Source organism: Rousettus aegyptiacus, unplaced genomic scaffold (genome assembly GCF_014176215.1).
Source record: "Rousettus aegyptiacus isolate mRouAeg1 unplaced genomic scaffold, mRouAeg1.p scaffold_m13_p_2, whole genome shotgun sequence".
Taxonomy (NCBI): domain Eukaryota; kingdom Metazoa; phylum Chordata; class Mammalia; order Chiroptera; family Pteropodidae; genus Rousettus; species Rousettus aegyptiacus.
This window is the reverse complement of record NW_023416295.1, coordinates 96,723,435-96,747,242: the sequence shown is the minus strand read 5'-3', so window position 1 is coordinate 96,747,242 and position 23,808 is coordinate 96,723,435. Positions and strand designations below refer to the sequence as shown.

The 23,808-nt window shown below is 45.6% G+C and overlaps 1 protein-coding gene across 5 annotated transcripts in view; it reads right to left on the bottom strand.

Annotated features, from left to right (window-relative positions):
* Nucleotides 1-997: 997 nt before the first annotated feature.
* PRMT8 (protein arginine methyltransferase 8) overlaps nt 998-23,808 on the bottom strand; it is an 87,884-nt gene continuing 65,073 nt past the window's right edge. For 3 of the 5 annotated variants that reach the window (XM_036237002.1, XM_036237003.1, XM_016150160.2), the window contains exons 7-10: nt 16,727-16,842; nt 11,058-11,208; nt 3,023-3,144; nt 998-1,852 (exon numbers count right to left, since the gene is read on the bottom strand). In XM_036237002.1, the coding sequence (XP_036092895.1) occupies nt 1,769-1,852; nt 3,023-3,144; nt 11,058-11,208; nt 16,727-16,842 (473 nt within the window). In that variant the 3' untranslated portion in view covers nt 998-1,768. The remainder of the gene's footprint in view (nt 1,853-3,022; nt 3,145-11,057; nt 11,209-16,726; nt 16,843-23,808) is intronic. The other 2 variants (XM_036237001.1, XM_036237000.1) reach the window with 2 other exon arrangements.

The following is a 23,808-nucleotide window of genomic DNA, read 5'->3' as shown; positions in this document are numbered from 1 at the left end:
CCAGGACACAGTGTGGAACACTCACTTGGTCCTGCTCCCTGTTTCCATGGTGAAGAGGCTGAGGCCCGGGAATGCAGCATGACTCGCCCAAGGTCCACAGCGCGTTGAGGGCACAGCCAGGTAGACCGCCACAGCCCAGGTGCCTGACCTGGTTCCTCCCGCACACCAAAGAGGCACGCCTTCATGCTACCTGGCAATTGAATCTTCAGGTCAGCTAGACCTGGGTCCCTGTCCACAGGCGAAGCCCCTATCTTTTCCTCAAGTGACATTCTTAGCCACAGAAGTCTCTCTTCTGGTTCTGCCCTCTCCATGATGAGACTAGAGTTCAAAATCTTAGAGGTGGCAGAGTTGAAGAAGTTGGGGGTGGGGGGGACTGGAGATTTGCCAGCCATACTGGGGAAAGGAGCTGTGATGGGAAACTGGAGTGCCACCTCAAGGACCAAGTGTCTTTCACCTGGGCTCTGTGTGTGGTCTCCTGCTGATGCAAAGGGTGACAGGCCGGGCCACACATTAGCTCAGGGTGAAGAATGAGACCATCCATGTGGTGCTGCAAACTCTTAGCACCCTAGAGAAGGAGCATCCCTCCACTGGCCTTGCCCCTGGACCCTGCCCCAGTCTCTCCCCAGTGACTCAGGGCCACAAGCTCACCATCTTTTGCTTTCTCCTGGCCCTCCCAACAGCATGCATAACTCAGATTCCTACTCGTGACCTTGGCTTCCCTCCAGGTTACACGCAGCCTCCCATTCAAGAGCACTCTCGGTTTGTTCATGAACCCCCCACTCCGGTTCTGGGACCCTCTTCCCACCCCCTGAGAGTCTGCAGGGCAGATGCCCTTGAGCCGGTCCTGACTGTACAGCTGCTTCTACTGAAGAGCTTACCTTCTTGGAGCAGGGAGTAACCAAGGTGCTGCTCCTTTGATTTTCTGTTCCATTACGGCCTTTAACTTCGTCCCCAGCCCTCCCACTCCAGAGCCCCAGGAATACAGCTGTCTCACTGCTTCACTCTCATGTGCATTTATTGAGTGCCCACAGAGTGTGGTACTATGCTCAGGGTTCAGAGCCACGGTCTAGTCAAAAGGAGACCAGAGCTAGTACAGAGAAAATTTCATAGATGCTTAACATCTGGTAAGGGATGAGGAAGGGGAGAGCTAATCACAAAACAAATTCCTATTCAAAAGCAACAGAATCTCCTCTGAGAGTAATATATATTCTACCCACACACACGCGCACACACACACGCCCTGAATGAACACATGGGTGTACCCAATGGTTGTATATGCAAGCATATACAGTCTTGTGGGTAAATAAACACCTGTATATGCTGTATGCGCACACGCACGCACACACCACCGCACAGATACTCTGGCTTATGCTATCAAAGACACTAGTCTCCAGGTTCTAGTGAAGCGATCTGCCCTAGGTGCCTGCAGCATGCAAAACTTGGAAGATCCGGAGATTCACAGTAAAGGAGGACAATGGGTTTACACGGGTACTTTCTGGCCTCGGGCCCAGTCGCAGCACTCGAGGTCGCTCTTGGTCAGTGACTGCAAAGCCTTTGTGGAGGGCTCGCAGAGCAGAGCTGAGGAGCTGGAGGTCCTCTGTCCAGTGGCAGGGCCCACGGGAGCCCCAGTGAGTTCCCCAATCTTCAAGGCAGAGTTTAAAACTGGTTTTCGAGCGTGTAGTCCTGCAAACAGTATTCCTTGTTACAGGGCTGCAGATTGAGGTGAGAGTTTTTTTTCTCGCTCACTCTCTGCAGCTTCCCACGTGTGCTAACGCATTTTGTAGTCATTAGATACAGATATTTCACACAGCTGTCCCTTAAAATCCAAGTCTACTGTGAAATCGAGGTCTCGCTGCAAAGAAAGAGCAAAGGGTCACAGCATTAGTGTGGGAGGAAGTCACGGCATCGCTCCCCTACCCGCAGGCAGAGGGATGGGTGTCTACTGTGTTCCTAAGGTTTGCTAGCTAAGGAGTTCCCACGAACAGCCCTCAGGAATCTATTCTGGTGCCTCATTATCCTCACAGGAAGTTCTTTGATTCCTAACCTGAATCCTTCCTGTTATAATATAAAAACGTTCCCTCTGATTTCATCCTGGGAGAAAACAGAGTGGGGTGGTTGAGTCTTCTGTGTCATAATCCTCAAAGCATTCTGTAGACTCTTAGTGTACTTGCCCATACCCGGGGCAGCTCAGAAAGAAAGAATCACATGGTCTCCGACCCACCAGGCCAGCTGAAGGAATGTAAACCAAATTTCACCAGGCCACCAGAAACTTTTTTTTTTTCAGATATCCACTCTGAAATTTATTAGTGTCGCTCCAACATGTTCTATTCAAATGCAGCCAGATTCTCTCCTGTGAGTATATGATTTCCACTCAGTCCAAGAGGAATTATGCCAACCCTTCTTTTTGTGATGATGTGAGATGACGATACAATGCCTATGTGATGAGATGAAGCGAAGTGGACACACTAGACAAAAGGATGGTTCACATCCCAGGCAGGATGAAGCAGGATGGCTGGAGATTTCATCATGATGTAAGACACAACTACATAAAGGCCACACGGCCTCTGTCCCCATCATTGTCAGTATGGTGGAGTAACAGACTGTAGGGAGGGGGCCTCATGATCCCTATGCCAGATGTGGTTCAAGTGTAATGCTAATCCGCTTGTGCTGCTCCTTTGCTTAAACCCTCAGAAGCTCTTATTTCCTGACTCAGCTCGTCTTAAATGAGGTGAAACCCATGGCAACAGCCTCTGTTCTCAAAGCCCCTACGTGAAGCCGTGTTCAAAGCTGAGAGTCCAGATGGTGCCTAGACAAAGTCTAGTTCCTGGCTGCCAGGGGCCAAGCTTGGAGTCCTTCAGTTATGCCTAGTCACATCCATGCCCAGCTTCTCACTGCCTCCCTGGTAACCTTTCTGATTGCGCACAAGGCACTTAGGCACCTGGGCAAGTGGGTTCTGGGACCAGCTCTGTGGTCCCTTCTCCTCTCTGACTCCAGCCTGCACAGAGCCCGCTTCGGCACTCACCACATTTTTGGCATTTGGCTTCATGGAGATGGTCCCGTAGAGCTCTTCCCCTCTTCGGACAGTGAGGTAATCTTCCAAGTAGAAGACGGTCTGCTTCCAGTGGGTGTAGGGGGCGTCGGGGGCTGAGGGGGAGGGACAGGGGAGGTGGAACAAAAGTATCAGAGAAGACATCTCCAAAAGAGCTGAGGCTAGGACCCTGCCTACAAGTCGCTGGGTTTCTTCTGGGACTGTCTGACCTGCACACAACACTCTTGTCGGGTCATGTGTCCAGCTCTTCTAGCCTGCCTCCGAGCCCCAACCAGAACTCCCCCCTTGGCCCCAGGGACACTTCTTCCATCAGATTTCCATCCCTCAGGACTGTGGGTCTTAGCTGGGGGTCAGAAGGGAACAAGTTGATATTACAAATTCATATCAAGAGGAATGAATACATACCCTCTTACCAACTAAACTCCGTAACTCAAATGAATCTCAGAATGCTACTGTTTTTCATTAGTTCGACAGAGTGAAGACTTTCAGACAGTGTGGGGGAGAGATTTGTAGAGTAGGCCATCCTGTCTTCCCTTAAATGACATCGTTTATGCAAACTCCACAGCTAACCCAGTTTCCCCAGTTCCACTGACAGCCTAGCCTTACAAATAGTTTTCCCTGCCTGCTTCTCTGCCCTAGAACCAAAATTAGTACCCTTAGTCCAAGTCTGCTAAAGGATGTCAGCTGTGCCTTCCTAACTGAATCAAATAGAAATGAGGGATGAATAAATGAATGGTTTATCTGGTGAAAAACCAAAGAGTAGACCTCTCATGATGCTTCATTACATCCACAGATGGTCAGTTACATTGGGGGCCTTTAGAACCTATACAAAAACCCATCTTATAGTAAGTTCTTGGCCCTTCGGGCCTTTACCTTCCTCCACTGGGATGCAAAACTCATTAACACTGATTTCCTCTTTGCTTAGGACAAGAGCTAAAGATGAGGAGACTTGGGGAGAACATGAGAAGTGCCTCTCAAATACTTCAAATACTTCAAAAGCTGTCACATGGAAAGACTTATGTGTGGTCTTACATGTGGCTTTAGAGGTAGAACAAAGGCTAGTAAGGGGGAATTACTAGTAGGTAGATTTTTAATTCACCAGAAAGAATTAGATCTGTCTCACAATCGCATAAGCCCCTGAGGTCCACCGATTGGGAATTTATCATGCACTGGGTCAGACCAGGTGACCTCTAAGATCTTTCAAATTCCAAGATCGACTTTAATGGAGCTGAAGAGTCTGTCTTTCTTTGCCCTTTTTCAATAAACTGGCTAGATCAAATGTCAGTGGTTTGGATACAGACTTGTGTAGCATTCAGTGTGTGTGTGTGTGTGTGTGTGTGAAATCAATGCAAATTCAAGGTCATGGATGGGGAAGAGCAACCTGAGCATTTGGAAGGGCTTGAATGATCATGAACATGTAATCTCTGCCCCTCAGATCCTAGATCCCCAAACATAGCCAGCCTTTCTGGCCCCTAAGGCATACTGCTGCCTAAGGACAAAGTCCACCTGCTCCCAGAAACTTCCCTGCCAACTACATCTAAATAAACTGTCAAAAGACAGTCCCAAGTGTGTGCGAAGAATAGCAGTATATGACTGACAGCATTCTCGCCCCCCACTTCCACCTACACCAGCTCAGACAGGTGTCTCTTCTGTTCTTAAAGACCTTCAAAGGGATTCAAGCAGTTTCCTTCTGTCTCCTAATCAGATGCCTTGTGAGAATCCCAGATACTTCACTGGCTTAGATTCACCAAACCTAGTAGTCTGCCTCTGATGGTAGCCCCCAAAAACGTGCCAGCCTCGGACTGGAGGAGAGTAATTTCTCCCCCCTCCACTACCACATCGACATCAAAAAGCTTAAGAACTTGCCCAAATGTCTCATTCTATGATGGGTCCATTAGCCATGGACTAATTATCTAAACCAAACTTCTCAATCTTAATCCTCCAATGAGGCATCCAGGAGAAACTTATTAAAATTTGGATTTTTTCACTTTACTCCTAGAGATTTGAATTCAGTATTTCAGGGGAAGGATGAGAAGGGGAAAAGTTTGCCGAGACTTAAAAATCTTCCCCCAGGTTATGTAGACACAGCCACGGCTGAAATCACTGCGCAAACTGAATCATTCGCATCTAATAACATCTCTCGTGTGGGGATCAGGATAAAGGACATTTAATCAGGCAACAACGGGCCCAGTTTCTAGTCTCCACTTTGCCACATATTTACACTGTGACCGTTGGGGCTTGTTTACTACATCTCCAGAACGTGGGGCACTGTGAGAAGGGAGAAAGGATGCACTAAGGGTGACCAAGCCTCCTGTTGTGCCAGGACTGTTACAGTTTACTTTTGTTTTCCTGGCATAATTATTAATAGCTCTTCCACTCTTAACAGTGTCCTTAATTGAAAGGTGAATTATATGATCATCCTACCTATATAGTATTAGGTCCATGTTAGCATGTTCCTAAGTCATTATATTGGGTGGTTATTTCATCGTCGTGAATGGTGGTATATCATTTTATTCATTCATAAACTATAACGCTGGCCAGAGAAGGTGTGCTGCCTCACTTCAGCAGTCTAGAACATCCTAGGGAAGCATCTAGAAAGTTGCTATGCGCAAGGATAAACACTCGGGGCTGCGGACGACATCTAGAGTTCTCGTCAATGATCAAGTCTTTCTCTTTCCTCCCCTGCCCCAACGGCAATCTTGATTGTGTCACTGCTTTCGGCTTTCTCTATTATGAAAATACCTGCATACTCTTACTATCCTGACCCCTTTTCTCCCTTCCTTAAGCCCCTCCCATCACAGTCTCTCTGGGTTCTAGATTCTGGGTTCTATTTTGAAGTGAATGTGACCAGTACTGCCTGCAGTATTCCAAGTGCATATGCCTTTATTTATTCATTCATTCAACAGATACGGTCTTAAATTTGGGGAACAGCGATCAATACACCCTTGCCTGCCCCCGCCTCAGATCCTATCATTTAAGTGAGAAGACAAACGATAAAGTTTGGTGTAAGTTGTGACTTAACAATGGAGGTGCGGAGCACAGCAGTCTGTAGGAACAAATGGCAGGGGCCTCTCATGGAAAGATTTTTTTCTGGTGCTTTTGGAATTCTGCGTTCTGTTTCACTTCCCAATGGCTAAGTGGAATCTAATACCTTTCCTAGCTGTAAATTTATACTTATATTCCCTAGGGGTTTCACAAGCTTTTTGGAGAATTTAAGACTATGCACCAAGAAGCTTCTTTGACCTGAGTAAATTAACTCTGTGACAGGGTGGCAAAGCCGGAAAGGACTGCCAGGTAAACTAGGTCCAACAGTATCATTTCATATATAAAAAGCCCAGGGCCCAGAGAGTAACTCACTCAAAGTCATCTCCAGTATCTGATCACCTTACTGTGCTGATTCCTGGAGAAACCAGGAATCTGTGCAAAGGGAAGCGGACATAAATCTAGATCTGCTTATACTCAGCCTACTGCCCTTCTACCCATCACACAGCAACCTAGAGCCCTGGCTCCCATTCCTCCCTTCATCCATCTAGGGTGTGCCCAAGGGGTGGGGGCAGCTGGGCCCGCTGGCTGGCACAGCCCGGAACTCCAGGCACCTATGCCCATTATGGCTTCTGCCTGGAGCTGCAGAGAGGAGACGCCAGGCCATTAACAGGGATCATTTTCAAGCTGTGCAATACTCGATATACTTTCAAGTAGGCCTCCCAGGTCTGGGCTGAGACAGAAACATGGCTGAGGGTTGATGGGGAGGGGCCACATAAGCAGCTACCTTTGCACGAAGTTCAAATATAGCTGAGACCAAGCAGTACGTTGTTTAGGCTTACACATACATGTGATAAAACTTTTCAAAAATAGCGAAGTAATAAGGAACACAAAATTCAGGGTAATGTTCACCTAGAGGTGATAAGGGGAGTGGGGAAGGGGTAGAATCAGAGCATCCACGTAAATGAAAGATATTGATAGCATTTAAGGTATTGAGTTGGGTGGTGAGCTCACAGGGATTTATTATGTAACTATGAATTAATTGACTTAAATTTATTAATTATAATCATTATAATATTTCTGGTTAATATTCATATTCTAATAATTTATTTCTTAACTAATATATTTACGTCCAATAATAATAATAATCTTATTTCTAGTTATTATTTGCATTCTAGTTAGTAATACTTTATTTACATTCTGGTTACTGAGATGGTGAATTCACAGGTATTCGATATATTAATAAATAAATAAACAAAAAGTGAACTTTGCATCACTCAATGTTAATAGTATGTCATTGACCAAGAATTAAGATTCATGTAATTCTGTGCATCTGGGGTCTTTAAAAACGAAAAGCACATACTCTTTACTTGGTGGTCAGAGTGTAGAGGGTCTGCATAGAGCCTGCTGTCAAATCCATAATAACTGGTCAGGACATCCGCTCGTGCTGGAAACAAAACCCCATCCTGCCATCTCAGGGTGGCTGAGAAAGCTGCTGAACAATTTAATTTCGCTATGTATATGGAAATGCTGCAACAAGAGGGGTCTGTGTCAGCCAGAAGGCACAAAGTCTTGGTGAGACCAGAAGGCACACCATAATGAGGAGTTGGAATTGCCTTTCCAGAGGACGTCGACATTGGTCAAATTCTCAACCATCTTGTTCAGGCGGTCTTGCAGAAGGGCAGTGGTTCTGGACCTTGATTGTGCATCACAATCACCTGGAGGACTTATTAAGACACAGATCTCTGAGCCCCCCCTCAAAATTTATGACTCAGCAGGTCTGGGGTGGGGCCCAAGAATTTGCATTTCTCACAAATTTCCATGCTGGTCCATGGACCACACTTTAAGAACTTCTGCACCAAGGCATGGAAAAAAGAGGACTGTAGGAACTCTGAATGTCCTATTAGAACCTAAGATACTGGGATTCTGTGCATAGGGGAGGGAGCATAATGTCATTAACTGCAAAAAGACAGAGGAGTAGGCTCAGACCTTGATCTAGTTTGAGCTTATAAAACATACTCTTTACCATTCCTCTTGTGTGGGCGTGTGTGGGACTATGGCAGGGTATGACCAGAGAACAGGAAGGAAAGGAGCCAATGGTTGGAACTTAACTCTTCGAATCCTCACCATCTCCCTGGCAGCCCATGTCTGATTTCTTTGATGTTGAATTTGAATTTAACCAAGCCTCCTCCCCATGGGGACATCAGGAATGTAGTCCGTGTACCACAGAGTCAGAGAGCCATCTATGGACAGGTCTACCAGGTTGCCTGCTTGACCTCAAGGGCTGGAAATAGATCATCTTAGGAAAAAGGAAACCCCAGCTGAGAGCTATAGGGCTGGAGCCCAGACTTTCAAAGGCCAGAACTTCTTCCAGAGTACTCTGGCCCACTAACTTTCCCATCACCTGCGGCAGGGCAGGAGACGTCATCTTGGAGGGGTAGAGGCAGAGCCAGCCACTGCGGCTTCACGCCTGGCCTCTAGTCACAGCCCTGGTCTCAAATAGGACCCTCCTTGGCCCTCTCAATGACGTTACTCTTCACCATCATGAAGCTGAGTTTTCCCCATCCTTTACGGTCCAGATAAAATCTTCCTTGCCCACTCCTGGCTCTTCCTGCCCACCAAGAAATTGAGCTCACAGATGCCCCTGTAAGGGAGGTGGGGAGTGGCAGCTGTAATGACCCAGATTAGGCATCTCTGGTTTTTCCCTTGGCAGGAAGGCACCAGCACTGGACTGGCTGATGGAGACTAGAAAACTCTGGTATTGGTGTTCAGGGGACACTGGTTCTGGGAAAAAACATCCCATGACAGATTAGCTATGTCTCTTGCCCCTCCTGTGAAGAGGTAAAAGAGGGTCATGGCTTCAGAAAGCGAATAATCACACCCCTGAATTCTGGAAGAACCCACCTATTTCCACTATGTGCACACTCCCTCCACCCCCAACGACACGCTTCCAGTTTTCAGGGAGACTCCACATGAATGGTCAATATGAGTACAACCCTAAGGGCGGAAGTCATAACTTCACACACTAATTTAACAGAGATTTGTTTAGGACCTTCTAGAAGCCAAACACTGCCATAGAAGCTGAGAGCGCGGAGATTATGAGATATGATCCAGACTCACAGGAAAACCAAGGGTCAAAAAAACTGGGTGGAAATGTTGAATGAATGATGGCATATCCTACATTGGAATCCTACATAGTCCTTTACAAAAGAAAGCAGATATTAATGTGAGGCTATGGAAGTATCTCCAAGACACACTGTTAAATAAAGAGAAGGTGGCAGAGTATTGTGTCTAGTACGAGCCAACCTGTATTATTTTTAAATGCTGTAGTTTTGATATTGTACTCCAGTTATGTAAGATGCCACCAATGAGGGGAGCTGGGCATGGGTTCACAAAACTCCATGTACTATTTTTGCAACTTCCTGTGAGTCTATAATTATTTCAAATAAAAAGGTAAAAAGAAAAAGTATATATAGATATATATGTGCTGTGCACCACTGAAATTTTTTGGAAGGATACAAAAGAAATTGTTAACAATGTATGCCTCTGAGGCATGAAAGTGGGATGGATGGGGAGAGGATTTTTTCTGTGACTTTATATACCCTTTGATTTCTTTTTACTATTGTGCATATGCATCACTTTAAACGTCACCATGATAGATGTAAGCACACAATGTTAGGCAGCCCCAAGAAGGACACCCGAGCTTGACCCAAGAGAGAAAGAGGGGATCAAGTAATACCTGAGCTGAGAGGTGAGACCCGTGCTGGAGCTGGCCAGGTGAAGAGGTGGGGGTGGGGTGAGGGAGGTGTTATGGGCTAAATTATGTCTCCTCAAAATTCATGCTGAAGTTCTACCCCCCAGTACCTCAGAATGTCAATGTATTTAGAGGTAGGCCTTTAAAGAGGTGATTAAGTTAAAATGAGGTTCTTAGGGTGGGCCCTAATCCAATCTGGCTGGCGTCCTTTCAGAAGGAGATTAGGACACACAGAGAGACACCAGGGATGTGCGCACAAAGAGGAAAGGCCATGTAAAGACACGGGGAGAAGGTGGCCGTAGGCAAACCAGGTAGAGAGGCCTCAGGAGAACCAGCTCTGCTGACATCTTGGACTTGGGACTTCTAGTCTCCAGAACAGTGAGAAATAAATTTCTGTTGTTTAAGCCACCCAGGCTGTGGTCATTTGCTATGGCCACCCTAGGAAACTAATACAAGAGGAAAGGAAACAACAAGAGCTTCTGACGAAAGACCCCCTTGCTCCCATGGCATACCAAGATGAGCAAGGTGTGTGCAGAGGCGATGCCAGAGACTTCAGAAGTCTCACTGAGTTCAGGAAACTGCAAAGTGCTCAGCGTGAACAGACCGTGTGTGCAGTGGCAGCAATGAGATGGGGTGGAAGGCAAAGCAAAGGAGGGGTAATGAGAAATGAGGCTGGAAAAGTGGGCTAGGGCCAGGTCACAGAACCCCACACTTACCAGGCTAACACATTTGGGCTTCTCTGCTGCAGGCAATGAGGCACCTCTGAAGAAGGGCTAGGAGGGAGAGCATGGCTGGTGTTTGGGTGATGTTGTCAGGGACTTAAGGGGGATGCATTGGGATGCAAGTAGGGAAGAAAGTTGGAGACATAGAGGCTTCATTTGAAGTCTACTGAGTTATACCCTGAATCCTGTAGTAAAGCATGGCAGTGGAGAGAGAGAAATTTAATTCCACTCTTTTCCTTCCCCTCTCATACAAAATATGCTCAGGAAATGCTAAACTAGTAAATGTACATTTGAAAAGGGGCCCATACTCCTGCCTCTCTCGGCTCTGACCATGCCAGCCACAGTTTTATTTACCTTCTCCTCGGGCAACCAAAAGCGCGGGGACATGCGATTACTCTGCAGCTAGAGAAGGCTTAAAAGATGTAGAGTAAGGGTCCCTCACTAACGCCCAGGTCCTTCTCCCACGTCATCGAGGCCAGCACTGCATCACTTCCCCCATAGCCTCAGCAAAGGGGGAGAAGAGGATTTGGAATGCCAGCAAAAGGCTCACCTGTGGAAAACCCCATTTTCTTGTGGCACTTGGTAAATTCGATATTAAAATAGGTGACCAGGGCGTGGATGTAGTCATTGCGCTGGATCTGCAGGCAGAAGGCAGATGTGAACGACAGCTCTTCCGTCTTCACCGTGTAAATGTCCACCTCCTGCAGCCCAGGGAAGAGAGAATTCCTGACACTTAGCGTCTCCCCCAGGTCTGGGTCCTGGTGAACAGCTTCATTCCCATGGGGGACTCTCCAGGGTGTCATTACTCTTAGGGTGACTTTTCTTCCTCCAGCCCCACCCGCCACCTCCCAATGACCTCCTCCATCCCTTTTAGGGTAGAGCATGCTCAGGCAATGATGCAAACGAATATGAATCAGAACCCGAAGGGAACGGCATTAAAAAGGTAAGTCCTTCAGCTACCATATATTTGATCCCCTTTATGCACTTCGCCCTCCCCCTAAACCCTATATTTGATCCCTGGAGTTTGGGTGATAAACGTACAATAGAATATGTAGATGTCAAATGATAATTGGTTAATTGTATTAACCAATGTTACCCCAATAAACTTAATTAAAAATTAATAATTAAAAAAAAAAGGTAAACCCACTGAGGATGGTGACTGATGGGGAGGGGACGGGGAAGAAGAGAAGCAATAATTAAACAGAGCATCCCTAAACCTAACCCGAATGTCCTCCAAGCAATCTGCCCTGGTATCACCACATCCACTGAGTCGTTTGCACAGTGATGTCCCCAGATGACTAGCATAGGCATCAGCTGAGAGCAAATTCTGAGGGGATGGGGAGGGGAGGACATCCCAACCCTATGAATCAAAACAGCGATCTGTGCTTTAGCAAGTCCTCCCAGCGATTCAGGTGAAGCGGACTACTCATTTCCCAGTTTTTTTAATATTTAAGTGCCGGCACTAGCAGTCATCAAGTATTATCTCAGGACTGAGGACCTGAACCCACCCACAGTCACAGACTAAACTGAAGAACTTCTGCTGGCCATTTATAACAAGCCTAAACAGTTAAAAAAAGAAAGAAAAAGAAAAAGGAAAGAAAAGGGAGAAATAAGTGAGAGTTTTTCATTTTTGGCTGGAGAGTGGAGAACATGAAGAATTACTAATTCTAACAATTTCAGTCAGGAAGTGACTAGAGATCAATCTTGCATGGGGACAAGTGTAATTAAAGACGGTTGGCAATGTACTGTTCTTTTCTATGTGAAGGACGCTGACCTACTGTTTGCTGGCTCCGGTGAGACAGGGCAGACCTTCCAAGACCCCAAGTGGCACCAGGCAGCTTTCAGAGAGGTCTAAGGAAGGACTTCCCACTGCTGGGGATGTGTAGCAGGACCCTGTTATGAAGACTGCGAGGGCCAGACATCTAAGTGCCCGAAGCGGTTCCCAGGAGCTCATCTGAGACCCAGATGAAAGAACACACTGGGAATAACTAGGAAAGGGGTCTGAGGGTGGGGAAACAAGAGTAGGGAAGAGACAAAGTGGCATAGTGAAAATGGCCCTTATCTCTACATATTTCTAGGATAATTATGGGGAAAACAGATATAAAGCACTCAGGGCCTTCAAAGAGAAGTCGGAGGAGGAGGAGGAGGTATGATCAAGGGAGCCAGCAGACCAGAGCCCTGTGGCGTCGGGGTGAGCAGCCTGATAACCTCGCGGGGAGCTGAAGCTCTGACCTGTTAGTTGAGAAGAGGTGAGATTACAGATTTGGGGGAATGTGGGAGCCCCGGGGTGAGATCACTTCACATGCAAGTGAGGCTGTGCTTCTGGTGCCCAAGGATGAGGAACAAAAACTAATGTAACGGTGAGTCCTGGCTCAGGCATGCAGAACGTGATGGGACCGGAAAGCCAGTCCCCTCGTCACTGATGCAAGGGCCCCTTCGGTCGCATTCCTCAAAGTGGCCTTCAGATGCTTACTTGCCTACCTTAGGGCTGGTGCATTCACTACTTACCAGGCAGCCGATTCCATTTCCTGACATCTCCAACTGGTAGGCCCCATGACAAATGAGAGCCCACATCAGTCTCTGTAACTGCCACCCACAGAATGAGCCGAGCGCCTGTTCCAGCTCACATGGGCCCCCTAAACCTTTTCTTCTTCAACATAAACTGCCTCTGGTTTTTCATTTGCTTCTCGTAAGTTATGATTTCTTATTCTTTCACACCCCCTGCTTGGAACATACTTATAACCTCTGACCTCAAAGAGCACGCTGCTGACCCCTGCCGTTTAGCCTGCCAACCTCTCTCCCTCCACAGCATCCCTCTCATAACCCTTTTTCCCTTCTTCCTGGGACTTGAGTGTGGGGGTCCTCCATTGCATGTCATCCTGTTAATGTGGGCCCTTACTCCAGTCCAGAAAATCTTTTTATACCTGTACCTGTTAGCCTCCATGATGTCTGTTATCTCTCCTGGCCACATGTTATCCAAGGCTCCTTCTAGCTCAACGACTCTCAGAGCAAGCTGTGCCTGACTGTGTTCTTGTTAATGGCATCAGCACGGCCTGCCAGGCTCACAGCGTTTACACTCACTGACTTTCCCATCTCTTTCCTAGTCAGAGCGAGCTAGCTAGGCTCCAGGCTCTTTCCAAGCTTCGTGGTATTTTTTCTTTCCTGGTCCTCTCTGCCACCAGCCTAACCTGGTCTTTCCACCCTGCTTCTGGCTATATTGGCAGCCTCATCACCTCTACCCTTGCCCCTGCCTTTGGACTGGAGCCCTTTAGGGGCAGAGGCTGCACCTTATTGGTCTGTGCACCCTCGCTGTGAGACAGAGCACCTGACACTCATCGGTCTTCTACTAACCAATCTCCTGCTTGACAACTTTCCTTCCTCATCCAGGCCTCTCCTTCATACCAACTGACTAATCTTTTACATCTCTCAGACTGTGCTGCTCCCTGGATCCAAAACCTTCCGTGACTCCTCTTGTCTTACTTAAAAATATCCAAACCTCTTGGCCTGAATACAGACAGGGAGAACTAGAAAGAAAAGAAGGCTCGGTGACACATCTGGACCCGGCTCGTTTCTCCTTCTGTCGCCCCCCTCACTTCACTGCTTTCACTGTGCAGAAGCACACACACACACACACACACACACCCATCCATCTATCAGGAACTCTGTCTCTATAGGGTCTTTCTCTCAGAGGTCCATCAACCAAATATTCCGTGTTAGCTGACAGTGTTCACTTGGTCCTACAGACATTTGCATCTTAATGTGGGCCACTGAAGGAACAAAGGCCTTCCAGACAGAGGTAATGAAGCTATACATTAAAATGGTACCAATGGAAGGCAGTTGGTCTTTTGGAGTTGAGGCAGGGCCATCTGTGAGGGTGGGATCAGCTGTGGAGACACAGAGACCTTCTGCACTCAGTTCTACCCTTTTCTCAGACTCAAAGTCTAGAGAGTCAAACCCAGTTATCCTGGCTCCCCAGAGCCCAGACCCCTTTGCTGGAATGATTCTTACTTTTGGCAGCAGCAAGAGCATCTCTAACACCCTGTGAGACCCCCTGACTGCCTCGGTGACCCCCACAAAGTGAAGGGCTCTGCAGGGACCAATTACTCAGAAGAGCCTCTGGCCGCTGCCATCCCGACCACTAAATAATGTTACAAATGGATGTCTCAGAGCCGAAGTCTGGTCAAAACAGAGTCTTAATTATAATAAAGTGTCACACTCTGCAATGTTAATAGCATGAAAATAGCAATTAAGTGTGTGAAGAAGGGCAAGTGTTTTCCCAACAGGCTCAGCAAGAGTTGCTTGGTGCATTAGCGGGGAGGGGGGGGTGATGGAGGGGGAAGCAAAGGCAGTCTTCGGCCTTCTCAGAGGACAGAGGAAGAAAGAGTATAGGGAGCAGAAGCGCAAGACTTCAGCACAGAGCTCCAGTCCCCACACCTCTCCACAGCCCTGAGGGGTTTTCAGGAGCATGTGAAAACTCTGCTTTGCCTCTGGCTACACTCAGGTGCTGGTTTCTGGCTGGGACAGGGAAGAGGGAGACCAGTCTGGCCTGGGTAGATAGAAGCAAGTCAGTCCACCATGTGACCAGCAGTAGATGTACAGAGGTGCAGTGTCACACCAGCAGAGCATGAGGGAAAGCCACCTGGGGCCCAAGTACATGAAGGAACTGTATCCCCAAGCTGAAGCTATTACCTGAAGCTATTACCAGCAGCTACCATGTGTCATTTTGGCAAATGTAGTTGCACCAGTCAATTTCTACCTATTCCATAATATTTACAGAGATGTCTGCACTATGGGTGAGCTTGTTTTGGGGTGTACTTTCCTGGTTCTTGTGTGGTACACCCGAAGGCTGAGGCTTCAGGGACAGAGAGGCAGGTAGGAAGAAATAAGAGGACACATTTCTCACAGTCAGTCCTGATCGGACTTAGAATGAGCTGAGTTAAACAAGTAGTGAGGACCCTGTCCAAGGAGAGTCCAAGGCTGAGACTCCAAGCCAAACCTCTCAGGCAGGGTATTACCAAGGGAGGCGGCATCTGATGAGGGCTGTGCGAGGCTCATCCAGTTTCAGTTTCTCTTGGGGTTCCCTTATAAATGTTGCAGTGACACTACGGACCAAGGTTCCTAGGAAGACCGTGTCCAAGGTCAAAGGACTGTTCTCACCTGGCAAAGCAGCGGTTTGCATTAGTCCTTCAGCAGCCTCCCCCGAACCCCAGTGGCCCTGGACCCTGCCCCTTCAGCCACTGTGAACACTCCAGCCCTCCACCCAACACGTCCATCAAAGAAGGAGTATGTACAGGGCCAGGGCAGGCAAGAATGTTTTAGTAAGATGAGAACTGAGTGGGCTGCTGAATACTTACATAATAACACCAGATTCTTAAATTAAAAAATCAGCTTGAACCATCTGAAACTGATGTCTTTCTAGAATTTTACAATCACATAGCAGCAGTTTGTATGATTTGACATAATATATTAACATACATAAATGCAAGGACTGAGAAAAAGGACTGGAAAGATCAATCCAACGTGTGACCAGCGGTTCCTCTAGGAGGAGTGTGCTGTTGAGAAGGAGGGGAGGTCAAGGGGAGCCTTGAGTTTTGTTCTGTGAAATTTGTCTTGTTTGAATATCTAATAATGAGAATGCACTAAGGACTGCTGTGCCGAAGATGCTGACCAGTTGTTCAGCATTTGCACAGAAGAAAGCCTCGGAAGAGAAGATGTTAGAGCACGTATAAACAAGAACACTCAGGAAGGGGGCTTGTATCTCTGCCTGGACGGTCCCATGTGTGCTAGGACATGGGAGAGTAATGACGATAACACAGCAGGTCGAGGTATCAGATTTCCTTCGTAAGAGGTTCATCCACCCCTGAACGGAGTAGCTCCCCCAAATCTGAGCAGACCCTCCTGCCTCCAGGGTGTTCTCTGCTATCACACCCCACTCCCCACACTGCCCCCGCCCCAACACTACCAAGGGACATGCACTGACTCCCTTCTCTCAGCTGTGCCACCGTGGAGCCCAGTCGCTCCCTCTATGGCTCTGCTCAGCAGAGCGCCTGGTTTTGACTGGTCACTTTGGGATCCAGAGGCTCTGGCCAAAGTGACCTTGCCTCACCAGGCTGAGGCCATGCAGGAGCTGGCAAGGCCTTTACTCCAGGACCACAGCTTCCCAGAGTGGCACAGCTGGGTTCCCAGCATGCCCAGGCCCAAGCGGGATAAATTGCAGACCTTTATTAAACAGGCATTGGTCACCACTTGCTTTGGGTCCACGATGTCCACCAGGGGCTCCTTCATAGCAACATCCCGGATGCAGGTCATGTCAAAGCCATAGACATTCTCCCACCCTGAGGGAACAGAGCAAAACATGAGGGCCAGCAGGAGGACCCCCAGAAGTCTCCCCAACCCTCTTGAGTATTAGAGCACAGCATGCTCCAAAGAGTGAGGGCTGGCCCGTGTGCTCTTGCATCAAAAGAGAAGAAGAATTGCTCATCTGGTTATAGAGCTTTGCAATGTGCCAAATGTCCATTCACAGAAGAACCATTTGTATAGGTTCTTCTTTATGGTTAGGAAAACTAAAGCTCAGAGAGTCCGAGAAACTTCTCTAAGGTCACATAGCTAGAATGCCACAAGACCAAGACTGGAACCTAAATTACCTGACCTTTTGTACCTACTCTCCTGTGCCCCTCTTTTAGCTAACAAAGTATCTAGAAATCTCTTCTCTGCCATTTACATTTCTATGTTAGTTCCTTTGCTCAAGCCATCCTGCACACATAGGAGGTCCATATTTCTCCCTTCTCCCATCCCCACCCACTGAACCTTTAATGCAGCAGAGAGACACATTGGCTTTTAAAATGGAATAGGCTACAGTTGAATCCTACCTAGCACCTCCACTTATTGGCAAGGCTTGTGTTCAAATTCCCTACCTCTCTGAACCTCAGTTCTCAACTGCAAAATGAGGGGGTTGTCCATGAGAGTCTATCTTTCTCATATGACATGATGCACTCACATAAGGGGCCATTTCATAAGAACTATCCCCCAAGTGGGGCACAAGTCATCCCAGCAGTGCTCGTTGGTCCTTTGGGGCTGGTTATAAGATGCTTTGAGAGGAAGAAAGATTTAGGCTGCAGGATTGGTGAGTAAATGAATGCAAGTCTGATGGCCCAAGACCACTCTTAAATGGTGACAATCACTGCTATCGTTGATTGAGCACCTAGCCCAGGCCAGACTCTTCATTTCAGCCACCCAGGAACCCTATGAGGATACTTCCAGATGACAAATGAGAAAACTGGGTCTGGGAGAAGCTGGCATCTGGCTCACAAGCAGTATCTGGCCCAGTGTCACACATCAGGGAAGCGGTGGAACTAGGGCTCAAACCCAGCCTGTCCCCTAACCTTTCAGCTGCATGGACTTGATATGGTAGCAACCAGGAATATAACTTCCTCTTCACAGTGCAGAGGGTAGCTTGAGCAGAGGCTTTAGTCACTGGACAGCTATATCTCATTTGTCTGTTTACTCAGATGGGCTTAACAATGCATTGAAGTAGAGATTCTTCTCTCTGATATCTTACAGGATTAAATGTTCTTTTAAAAATGTTCATCGAACAAATGGGAACTATGTTCCTTTATGTTCAGAAGAGGGGGTGTGTGAGGAGGCAAGGAACGATGGTCAGTGAAGGCTGTGTTCCTTTGACGCACACTCTTTTCTAAGGCACACAAAGACCTTCATCAGGGAGACAAGGCAGAGGAAATAATCATCCCCCAGAGGGTGAGTGCTTATGAAATTCTGGCTTGAGGATAAGATGCCAGTCATATCCCATTATATTGCCCGAGGCTGGTGCCAAATTCCCAATTGAAACCAACGTTTGGAGAAAGAAGTTGCTTGGTTGGCAACAGGACATGCTTCAGAGAAGACACCCTTCTAGAGTCTGGAAACAGCTATTCGTCCTCTCCCCAGATGAAATATACACACTAAGACACACTGCCTTCATTTAAAATCCTTTCTTAAGAGACCTGCATCCACATTTCTGCTCTTTTTCTCTCTCGGCCATTCCTTAAGTTAAGGTTCAGTCCAAGTGTTGGGCAAATACTTGAGACAGTCTGTGTGTGTAATAGTTAAAGGCCTGGGCTTTAGCATTCAAATCTGGCTCTCCAATCTTCGCAAGAATTTACCTCAAAGAGTTGCTTTCTTCTTCAAAATGGAGACGATGATACTCAATATGTTTGTTGTGAGGACTAAATGTGATAATATATGTAAAGTGCATAAGACAGTGCTTGGCACATAGAAAGCAGTTGACACATAGTGGTTTTTATCATGTGGTTTGAGCTTTGGCTTTGGTACCGTTTGAGCTATGTGACCATGGACGGATCAATCTCCTTTTCTGGGCTTGCTTGTAAAGTGAGGAGTCTGGTTTGGTAATTCTGTGCCCCAGAATCATCTGGGACTCCTTTAAAAATACAGATACCTGGTCATAAACCAGACCTACTGAATCAGAATCTCTAGACGTGGGACCCAAGAAGTTGAAATTTCACAAATTTATATAAGCAATTTCAAACACAGCATGGCAATCTTTGTGTTAGCTGATATTTAAAGTTCCTTTCAGTCTTCAGACAATGAGCTTAAAATCTCATGGTTTTTGTGAAGCCTTTTCCAACTACTTTCAGCCATGGGACCTCTCTTGGATCCTCAACACCTATAGCACAGCACGTAGCACAATACAGGCCCACAGATAATGCTTTTAAAATTGAAATCCATTCTCAAATATTTAATGTCTATAATGCTTCATAATGTCAGATGTTTTAGTTAAACTTTCAGGAGTTAGTTCGTGTCTGCTCTCTTCAGCTAAACTACCCAACCATCAGTTGTTCAGGAGACAGCTCATCCAGGAAGGACATCAGATTTTTTCCTTTCCTTTTTGATGACCATTCCCTTCACATGAGTTCCTTCAAAATAAGTGGAACAGGGATAGGAGACAGCACAAATCAAGCAGATTAATTTTTTGTTGCAATTCTATCCTGTCCATTGATAAGTGAATGTGGAGTAAGGGCCATTAGCCACCAGAAAACATTGTTATAAATTTTCTGGTGATTAAAAAATAACATCAGAGGATCTGTGAATTTTTATTTATGGATTAAAACAAACTCTTTAAAAGAATTGTACTATGACACAATGAATGTAACTAAAGCAACCACAAAGCCCAGACCTACCATCAGTACAGACTAGATGATCTCAAATCCCTGCTTTAATAGCCTGGCAGAGGAAAAGATATTCTTTTCTTGGTATAAATATTACTCGCCTATCTCTATTATTCTGACAATTTCCAGCATTAATAAAAAATCACAAGGCACATGAAAAAGAAAAATTATGACCCATCACCAAAAAGAAAAAGTCAGTAGAATCAGACTCAGAGATAGCTCAGATGTTGGAATTGTCTAACAGAGATTTTAAAGTAACTATACAAAACATATTTTAAATTATAATGGAAAAACATAATGCATGAAAGATGCAAGATTTCATTGGTGAAATGAAAACTATAAAATAGAGCCAAAGGAAATGCTAAAAATGAAAATCACAATATCAGAGACAATGAGCTTTTTAGCAGAATGTGTACACCCATAAGAGGAAATAATAAATAAACTTGAAAACAGGTCAATAAAAAAATCCAAACTTCAACATAAGGAGGAAGATGAGCAAAAAAAAAAAAAAAAAAAAAAAAAAGAGCATCCAAGATTAATGTGACAGTATCAAACAATATTTAATATATCTATAAATGGAGTCCCTAAAGAAGAAAAAGAGAATCAGGCAGAAAAAAAATTATAGCGATAAGAGCTGAAAATTTACCTAAGTTAATAAAATCATCAGTCCACAGATCCAAAAATCTCATAGAACCCCGAGTGGGGTAGAAACAAAAACACACCTAGACACACCACAGTCAAATGGATACATATCAAAATAAAGAGAAAATCTCAAAAGCAGCTGGAGAAAAAGAAATATGAAGTACTGAGAACAAATTATACATCTCACTGACAAGAGCTGTAGCTACATCTTCCCTTTCCTCCCTGACCCCTTTCTCGACCACATATAACATGCGAACATAAGAATGAATGAATTATAGAACCTGCCCTCAGTTTGTTCACTAACTGCTAGAGAACACAGAAAATGAGACAAATGACTGGCATGTACTAGGCTCACAGTTTCTCTGTTAATGAGACTGCCTCGGAGAAGAACAGAACAAGTGCCACCAAGTATCACTTATAGTATGTCCTCTAGACAGAAGGAAATGTCTGTACAATGGTTTTATATATTTTAGGCTCCCAGAAAAAAAAGGTCAACTCGTTGTATAAAATAGGTCAGAGCCATAGACTAGAGCTCTGCACATTGGGGGTACAGGTGGAGGAGAAACCTATGGACAGCTACTGAGCCCTCCAATAGGTCTGCCCTCCGACCTTCTAGTTGCAGGTACCACCCAGGTCAACAGGGGGCCTTCCTTTTCATCTTCTCACAAGCCAGGATGCTCGTGTCCATCCTTCTGACTCTCTGCGGATTGTAGATTAATGTATTGGGTGAGATTCACGTATTGGGTAAGAAATCAACCAGAATACTCATCAAGTTTCCTTCCAATTTTGAGATTCCACAAATCTCTTTCGTAGTAGAAATTTTTTAAAAGTATTGCTCCTCTCTTGGGGGTAAACACTACTCCTTCCACAGTCCTGTGCTGGTTTACTTTTATTCCTTCTTTCGTATACTCATTCACTAACTCAACAAAATATGTACTGTGAGCCTAGTATATGCCAGTCATTTGTCTCATTTTCTATGTTCTCTAGCAGTTGGTGAACAAACTCAGGGCAGAGTCTATAATTCACTCATTCTTATGATCCCATATTGTATGTGGGAGAGAAGAAAAGAAAGTTAGGGAGAGGAGAGGAGAGGAAAGGAAGCTGTTTCCCTAATAGTCTATTTTCTGAAAGAGACTGAGCATGTCTCACTCTCCTGCCCCCTTGAAGATTTTTCTTTTTCAGTGGGCTCTTGAGTCAACTGAAACTTGCTTACAATTTTTCCCTTAGCAACCAGCAGCCTTTGTGCTTTGGTTATGATTTAGAACTCATAGTAACGAAAATCTTCATTTATTTGAAACAGATTTCTAAATGGGCTTGCTTCCTTTACTGAAAACAAAAACAGATCACTTAAAAAACATTGAAATAGAAAACTTAACAGTATTTTAAATAAATTTTAAATGTGTTTAAATTTTAAATTTTTGTTTCTGGTTTTGTTTTGTTTTGTTTTGTTTTGTGGACAGATATTCCAGAGCAAGCATTCCACAAGAAAAATGGGGCTGACTTTGATTTTTTTTTCCTTTCACTAGAGTTATGAAATTCATAACGAGCAGTGCAGGACTGAATCACATCTGTCCTGGGCTAGCATCTGAGTAGCAGTACTACCCCTAAGGTGTCCAGGGGCCATTGGCTTCTCTTCTGGCCCCAGATGGCTCATTACAAGGTGCACAGAGGTTTCTGAATACAATACAGGGAAAGGAGGAGGGTAAGGTATGTTTACTTTTAAACCATGAGGAAGTTTCTTAAAGAGAGCTGTGCCCAGGGTCAGAGCTCAATAAATATTTAAGTGCATGTGAGAATGAAGAACGTGCCTAAAGGCTCTCCTCAAAACACTATTCAAATACACACACACACACACACACACACACACACACACACACACACACAAAGAAAGAAAAACGCTATTCGGTACAGTTACACACCAAGAACTCCAAAAGCAGCATTATAATGCAGCTCCAAGGCAAAATGTGTCCTATTTATACATACATTTGATCAATGTTCACTGTTGAGTTGTTTCTGCAAACTACCGTGAGAGTACATCTGTCCTAGATTCTGAGCCACTGGAGGCCAACGAGCTTGGCAGTCAGCCTTGCTTGCCAGAGTCACGAGCAGAAAGAAGCTTAGTGACACATTCAGAGAATAGAGTATTCTGGTGCCATATAACACCAAGAACTGTTGTGTCCTTTGATATACATCATCTCACTTAATTCTCATGACAGGTCTATAGGATTGGTGATACTATCTCTAACAGAGGTTCAAAGATGTTAGGTAATTTGCTCACAGTGACCCAGGTTAGATTTGAACCCAGAATTGGCAGACTTCAAAACATAACCATCTAATTTAGGCCACTGTGCTTCCCAATCCTTACCAAATGTTAGAAATGACACCAGATTGGGTGGAGGCAAAATGCACAGAGTTTCAAACAACTATCCCATTTCTGTCTTCTCCTGAACTTGGCTCTGAACTTCATGCTTTGATGTTCTATTTCTAGAAGGGTGTGAACACACACAAAAGTACACATTCCATAGCACAGTTCAGCCAAGATCTCATCAGCAGCATCAACAACTATTAGGTGGCAGTTGTGTGAATCAATTTGCCGAAATATTGAATCTCAGCCTCTCAGGGCAGGAGATATTTACCCATCTGCTCAGTCTGTGACCCCTTCACAATCATCTTGACAAATAGGGCTTGAAGACTAGAGGGGCAGGACCCCCAGATCTGCTGAGTCCATTGGACTTCTGGAGTTTCTGTCTCGTGCTTTGGGCTGGATTATGCGCACATTGCATATCTGAGGGGTTCTTTGCTCCTTTATCATGTTTAGTTCTGGTTGCAGAGATGTGGCCATTTCTAACCTTACAAAAGGCTGGAAAGGTCTGCTATAATCTCATTGAGGACTGGACTTGTGTCACTGAGAAATGTCACCTTCAATTAAGTAGAACAAAACAGTCCTTTTGGGATCAGATAAAATGATGAAGAGGTGTGGTTTTATTTTTAGCTTTTTTTTTTTTTGTAAGACAACAAATTTTGAGCTGATAAGGCATTGTAAATATAGATTTGGATATGAATACACACAGACACACATGCACGCGCGCGCACACACACACACGTTTGTGTGTGCAAAGTCTCCATCTCTCCCCACCCCCAGTGCCATCAGTTCCCCAAAAGAACCTCAGAGAAGAATACATATTTTACTTAATGTGAAGAGAATAGATATCATTTTGATAAGTTCAATTGGTATGATTGCAAGAATCAGAATGACTGGCTTGGCTAGACACCTGCCATTTCTGCCCCCTGTAGTGGGCTTTCAGGATAACCAAATCTGGTGATTTCCAGTGACCTGGCATGCTGTTTTTTGCAAAAGCTCAGCTTCTCCTGCTTCAACTCATTTTCCATTCTCACTGCATTCATTCTCTCACCCCAGGACATTTATCTTATACCAGTCATGTTGCTTATTCTCTCTCTATAGCTCCCCCGCCCTTG